Source organism: Anopheles gambiae, chromosome 3 (genome assembly GCF_943734735.2).
Source record: "Anopheles gambiae chromosome 3, idAnoGambNW_F1_1, whole genome shotgun sequence".
NCBI lineage: Eukaryota > Metazoa > Arthropoda > Insecta > Diptera > Culicidae > Anopheles > Anopheles gambiae.
The window spans coordinates 76891300-76898191 of NC_064602.1; the positions used below are offsets into that span (position 1 = coordinate 76891300).

Consider the following 6892-nt stretch of genomic DNA (forward strand, 5'->3'; position numbering starts at 1 on the left):
TCAAGGAGGAAAATGTACCAATTAGTAAATGGCCTTTAGCACGAATCAGTCAAATTCATCCAGGAGCTGATAACGTTACACGAGTTGTAACTGTGAGGTTTGCGAATAGAAAGGAGGTCCAGAGACCTGTTACGAAGATTGCTATTTTGCCAGTAACAAACAATAATTAAAAACATACGTTTTTGGTGGCCGGAATGTTACGCATAATATCGGGGAAGCAAGTTGAAAATGTTTAACGGGAATTTGGAGAGTTTCTAGAATAGAGAATGAACTGTGGAGAGGATAGCTTCGGCTGTGGAGAGAAGAACTTCGGCAGTGTAGAGACATTAAAGATCACATATTAAAACCTATGAAATTGTAGTAGCAATAAAGAATTCATCGAAATAAGAGCTATCGAAACATTGGTCCTTTGAACCGGAACGATAAGAGCTATCGAAACAGAAGTAAAGAAGTAAAGAAGTAAAGAAGTAAAGAAGTAAAGAAGTAAAGAAGAAAAGAAGTAAAGAAGTAAAGAAGTAAAGAAGTAACAAACTAAAGAGCTAATAATGAACTAATTATTGAATGAACGAAAGAACTTATGATCGAATGAACTAAAAAAGTAATTAAATTATGATTTGAAGAGCTTTAGAATAAAAGCGTTGATAAAATAAATAAACCAAGGAAGATTAATACTATTTGATACTTGGGCAACCATACACATTACAACCGGCGCTTTATTTATTTATCTTACATATTATTCCACCACTTGCTTCAATCTAAACCTCCTTTATCATCATCCTAGTGTAAGCCATGCCCTGGTGCGAGCTCTTGAAATGATACCACGAGATCGACTTCACATCCACAGCGTTCATGAACCGACCGTTCAGATTCGAATGGTGGCAGTTGTTGTACCACCAGGCACCCTCGCACGTCACCGCACAGTTCGTGGGTGCCCCATCGTTATCGCGATCCATCGTTGTGAACTTGTGCCCCTTGTGGTACGTCAGCGAGTCGCCGCCAGTGCCGCTGTACGCGCCCAGCTTCTTCAAGCTGTACATCTCTGCCTCACTGCCAATTTCAAACTCCTTGTACCGGGCGTACCGATAGTCACCGGCAAAGTCTTCCACCTCGATCAGCAACTGGTACGGTTTGACCGACGTCAGCTGGTGCAACCGTTCCAACCCGATCCAAAACTCCTGATCGACGTTCCCGAACCCATCGCGGTACTCCGTCCAGTTGCGGAAGAAATCGAGCGCACCCTTAAACCGATGCTGTATCACCAACCAGCCACCACCGAACTTGGTCTGCTCGCAGTGCGCCGGGAACGGTTCCACGTCGTTGCTCGCCCGCAACAAATACTTGCCCGACATCTTGGACGGCTCATCGCGGCACGATTCGAACGGGCCCTTGTGCCGCATACCCTGCAGCTCGAACAGGGAGCGTGCATTGGGTGCAAGGCCCTGCCTCGGCGCAAGACTGAACAGCTCACTCCGCATTTGGTCGTGGTTGGAGCAGATGGTTTGGCGGGATAGTATCTTCCAGGATTGGGCCTGCAGCGCGGTTAGATTATTGCCGACCGCTTGATCCAACCGACTGATCGCCCACAGCATGCTGCCGAACACTTTCTCCAGATGGGCCTGGTTCTGTCCGATACCTTCGCTGTGCTCCTTCATCACAAAGTCCATCTCCAGCAGCTTGTACTGTAGGTAGTCCAGTTTGGCCATTATCATCTCAAACCCGTACCCGGTGGAGGTCGGATCCGTAGACTTCTCCGCAGGAACAGTAGCTGTATCATTGCTTCCAGCCACACTCACGAACAGCAACGACAAACACCAACACAACACAACCGACAGCACATGAGAATACATCTTAACCCGCGCAAAGTGATGTGCCGCTCCCAATCCCGCACCAACAGCAACTGATGAATGTTGGCGAATATCTTTACCCCTTTTATACTCTTGATTGTTTTTTTTGCGTTGTATTTGGCGAGCGAAAAGCCCACGAAAAGAATGATAAAGTAAAATCCCCGTTTTGGCTGGCGACCGGTTTGACCTCCACCAAGCATTAAACATCTTTGCTAGACTCTTGCGCATGCTGCACTTCCGGCTTGCGTATGAATACGGTCAGACAGAAATACATGCGATGACGACACAACGCTACACGCTCCAGGGGATTTTTATCAGCCTCGTGTTACCAGGCCGTGGCAAAAAACGGCACCGTTCATCGTTCATTGCATCATGGTTGAGGCGTAATTCCAAGACGTTATGCGCCCGACGCTGTAGGCTGCTTATGTTCGCTTGCAGAATGGAATTTCTGGTATCTTTCAATTCTGTCCGAATATTGTGGTCAATTTTTGGAATTCGGGATAAGGATCAACGCTTGAAAAAAGGTGTAATATGACACAACGATCCCTTTTGTGAAAACATTTTTCAACCTCCTATCGTTTACCATCTATTCGGAGAAGATTAAAAGGGGAACACTGTTTTCGGAAATGTTTTAAATACCAACCCGTTTTGTTTGCGTATCGATGTGATACGCGCTGAAGTAAACGGTGTCCTTTTCGTTTACAGTTAACCTTTGAAGACGTATTGTATAACTCGCTTGATGTTTCTTCGCAGCTTGGCAGTTCCGTTTTGAGCCGTATTAGTGCAAAGCATACTGTTGATATTGTCGCATCCCTTTTAAATTTCGCTATTTTTCTGTATTGCTTTAAGAAGGCTATTTTGGAAGAACTTTGTAAAAACTATTAAACATTTCGTAAACTCTACATCATATCATTGATATAATCACAATTCTTAGCAATATTGCTGCAATATTCGTAGTCATTATACATCACTACTGCTTCACAGCGATTGTATTTTAAAATATATTACAACTATCTTATTGAGGTTTTGATGATTCTCTCAACATCCTTAGCTCGTTTAGTATCATTTCGAGGTTCTGCTCTACACCCTCTAAGCGATGCTCAACCGAGCCAACGTTCTCCTGGCGCAAGTGTACAGTCCACATCGACTGGTTCACTATCTGATCTAGCATTCCCTTAAACACCCTGTTAAACAAACTATTTGTACTGTACTTTCGGATCGATTCGATCGAACTGTACGATTCATTCTTGGGCACACCATTTTCGATATTGCTGGTAGTGGGCTGGTCCAACAGTCGCTTTTTGCACTCGAGTATGTACGAACATCCAGGCCTGAGGAGAATCTCTTGCAACGGCTCCTCGTAGTTAAATAGCTGCATATTTGGAAACAACCATTTTCCCAAAGGTCCGAGGGATTGACTGTAAAAGAAAATAAAGCAATCAATCGATTATAATATATTCAGAGCTTGAGGCTTGAGAAAGGTTTGATTCTTATAAAGCAACTGAACGGGGACACTTTTGTACCGACGAATGATGTTCATCGGTAGTTTCTGCTTGCCATCTGCATTTGACGAACTGCACTTAAACTATTTGATGAACGCAGTCATCCTACCACTTCAAATAGCTGTACGAACTGATCAGTACTCACTCATGCTTCCCATCTCTATTTCAGCAGTAACTTACGAAGCACAGAAAATACTTACAACAATGTAAATGAGTTTAGTACTTTCAGGAACTTTTCGTGTCTGCATATAATGTGCACCATCTCAATGATGCCAACCACCTCTGAATCTGCTTGAATGGCCTACAAGGGAGGATAGCAGGAATAAGTATTAGAATTGCATTACATAGCTATCAGTTATTACGAATTGAATGATCTTACGCATCCTTACAGCTTACGTACCGAGGTATTGCTGACCGCCAGACCATTCATCAGATTGTTTATGACGATCGTCACAAAGAATACAAACAGTGGAAACAGCAAGTACATGGGCCACGATATGTTGAACCTAATGTCTGCCGCTTCAAACTCACCTACGTGATGCACACAAATGCTTAGAATTTGATGTTTGATTTGTGAAAATTTGAACTGTTCTTACCAGTAAACATTACGGCAGTTTTTAACAGTGCAAGTGGCACCTCATGAAAACTATTGAAGTGATGCACTTCATCCGCCTTGGTGGAGTTCTCGTTCTCTACCGCCCCGGGCAGTGGCGTACCTTCCCTCAGCCTAAACAGCGTGTAAAAGCTAAACGTAAACGACAGCAGTATGATCGAGTAGAAGCCCAAACACTGGACAAAGTTTTTCGTAACCGTCTTCAGCATGACCATGTTGGTGTAGATGGAGTTCACCGGTATTGCTCCAATTTGCAGCGTTAGCTCGATGCCAAGCAGCAGCAGCACGCCGACCAGCACAATGGACCACGACTCGTTGGTAGACTCTTTGAAGAACAGTACCGTGGCTGATCCAACGATAAGCACCAGCTCCATAACGTTCTCCATCGAGTCGACGTAAACGCGGGTGTTTATGAAGAACTGTACTAGCTCCCTTGCGGTCAAATAAATCCATCCGAAAAGTGAAAGCAAGTAAAGGCACAGTTTGAGTGTCGTTGCTTCCTGTGCATAGTAGAACACAATGTAGATTGAAAACGATACGGCAAACATGCAGGCAAACAGTAAATTGATGTACAGGAACGAAATCAACCGCATCCACTTGAGCATCAAAATGCTCGCGATCGCCGGATGCCACAGCAGTTGGGCCGTGATTTTTGAGCAGTTTGCCAACCGTTCGATCGGCCGCATCTCGTCCTCGTCGTAGAGGAGCATTCGCTTTCCGTTCAGCTTCTGTGTCGGCGGTATAAAGTTGGCACAGTTGATGCGCACCTCGAAGTCTTCATCACCCGGCCAGCGGTCGTTGCTCGTGACGAACGAGTCGAGATGTTTCTGCATCTCGCGCATCAGCAAATTGCCGTTCAGATCTTCACCCCCGATGTAGGCACCGCGGCCAATCAGCAGCTCCTGCGCGTGATCGATCTTGTACTTGGCAGCATAATGCAACGCGCTACATTTCAGTCGGTCGACCTTGTCCACGTCAATGCGCGGATCGTTCAGCAAAATCACCATACTGCGAAAGAATGAACAGTTGCCTTTGTCCTTGCACGATTTATGCTCCCGGCCGATTTGCTTCACGAGCAGGGATAGGAGCGGATCTTCGTTTACGTGTCGTACCGCATCGTTTGGGATGATGTTGAGCAACCATTTAAGCATTGTAATATTGCCCCGATTGCAACACTTGGCCAGCATGCCGGAAAGGAGCGAAAGATTGCCGACAAACTTCCCAGCAACTATTTGCTTTTCTAGGAGCTTTTCGGCCGCTTTCTGCCTTTCTCGATACAAAGCGATCGACAGCAATTCGACACACTTTTTCTCATCAACCATGGGACCATGGTTTTGTTCACAGTAGCGCTCATAAGCCATAATAAAGTCTTCCTCAGGCGCGGCCATTAATTTATCCCTCAACACATCCAGCATAACGCTCGATGCAGCTACCGGTGGAATGACCGTGCCGGGAAAGTGTTGCTCGATTGCTTTTCTTGCCTGTCCATCACGAAAGTCGACGTACACGTTGTAATTTGTCAAACAGTAATCTAGTATGACTTTCCGCCAAGCGTCTTTGCCGGGTATTAAGAGTAACGCTATTGGTGAGACACTCTCCGAATCGGTCACGTTTATGTTGGCCTGATGCTTCAACAACAGTTTAATGCATTCGAACACTTTCGTATGATTTTCACCGTCAATTTCCTTAAACAGCATCTGCAAAGCGGTTTGATCCTCGTACATCTGATCCACTAGAATGCCTGAAGCATTGAGCAGCTCGGAAAGATTTTCGCAATCGTGGGATTGCGCAGCCAGATGGATAGGGCATAGCTTAGTTTCAAGGTTTTCCTGTGGAAAGAAACACGTTTAAACAGTAACTATTTAGCACGGCCACTGCCTCAACCTTACCTCTGTCGCAAGGGCACCACGCTTAAGACACGCCGCAATATATTTGGAACTTCCCGGAGTTTTACAGGCGAGCTCAAAAATTGAATAGTTTGAGTTGCGCATTCGCCCATTCACGTCTGCACCATTTTCGAGCGCTTGGATGAATTGCGTATAATCCTTCTGTGCGAAAGGGCGCTCAGCATCCTGGAAAATAAAATATGAAGGTAAAAGCAATACACATACACACAGTCACAAGGTGGCAGAGGCTGAAGATCACTCTTACATTTGCGCTTTTATTGGTAAAATGGAACCGATCGGTGGCAACCATTTTGCTGATCAGTGAGACAACCTATTCTGTTCACAACACTCGTCGAAAGGCTACACAACTCGGCTAGATCACGATGGTGTGCTCCAACGTGTTTGCCGATTGCGAAAAGAATGACTGAAGTGCCGATTGCAGAGTTGCTTTCCAGCTCGTGCGCTAAATTTTGGGGTAATAATATGCAAAAAAAACGTCGATTACGTTTCTACCAAGCGATTTCGAAGAAATAATACACTGATAACCGAGTTAAAGCTTGGCGCGGGTTTGATTGGCGCCTGCGTATAGGCAATGTTTAACACAATATGTTTGTGTAGTTTCTACGAGTCAACGTTACGATGGAATACGATTGGCACGCGATCACAGCGACTAGCGCAAGAAATGGTACAGCTGCGCTGGATTTAAACAAAAAGCAAATTGAACAAACAGGAAAATAATGTCCAATAATATGAGGAAAACCATGCATTGATTACAATTTAAATGCATCTGATCGATTACCTACCACGTGAAAATATCAAACGCAAACTCGTCCAAGCCTTTTGTATCAGCAACGCTTTGCGCCACTGTTTATTCATTGATCGCTGCCTTTCAATCTGCTCACCGTACGCTGTGATTAGGCGCTTAAGCTGTGTTAGGTTACGCCCTTTTTGAGTGATTGATTTATTGCGCTCCTTCTCTTGCTTTTTTCTGTCGAATTCTTATCACCGGACTTGACTATGATCCTCCAATTACAGCGAATTGACAGT

At 44.9% G+C, this 6892-nt stretch overlaps 2 protein-coding genes across 2 annotated transcripts; both read right to left on the reverse strand.

The window, feature by feature from the left end:
- Positions 1 to 665: 665 nt before the first annotated feature.
- On the reverse strand, positions 666 to 2057 carry LOC1270726 (angiopoietin-related protein 2). Its single transcript, XM_309445.4, has one exon. It carries the CDS (start codon positions 2049 to 2051, stop codon positions 756 to 758), a length of 1296 nt encoding a protein of 431 aa, XP_309445.4. The 5' UTR covers positions 2052 to 2057; the 3' UTR covers positions 666 to 755.
- Positions 1694 to 6555, reverse strand: LOC133393986 (transient receptor potential cation channel protein painless-like). The gene is made up of 6 exons (XM_061661830.1): positions 6111 to 6555; positions 5849 to 6031; positions 3943 to 5788; positions 3747 to 3877; positions 3547 to 3647; positions 1694 to 3262 (listed from the first exon to the last, which is right to left on the reverse strand). Exons 1-6 carry the CDS (start codon positions 6153 to 6155, stop codon positions 2860 to 2862), a joined length of 2709 nt encoding a protein of 902 aa, XP_061517814.1. The 5' UTR covers positions 6156 to 6555; the 3' UTR covers positions 1694 to 2859.
- Between the last annotated feature and the right edge of the window lie 337 nt (positions 6556 to 6892).

Bases quoted from the DNA above. Each gene is read 5' to 3' on its own strand.
- LOC1270726 (XM_309445.4), bottom strand. From the start codon at position 2,051: ATGTTTAATGCTTGGTGGAGGTCAAACCGGTCGCCAGCCAAAACGGGG.
- LOC133393986 (XM_061661830.1), bottom strand. From the start codon at position 6,155: ATGGTTGCCACCGATCGGTTCCATTTTACCAATAAAAGCGCAAAT. The intron at 5,789-5,848 runs GTAAGGTTGAGG...TTCTTTCCACAG, and splicing joins GTGGTGCCCTTGCGACAGAG to GAAAACCTTGAAACTAAGCT. The intron at 3,263-3,546 runs GTAAGTATTTTC...TTTCTTTTACAG, and splicing joins CTAAACTCATTTACATTGTT to TCAATCCCTCGGACCTTTGG.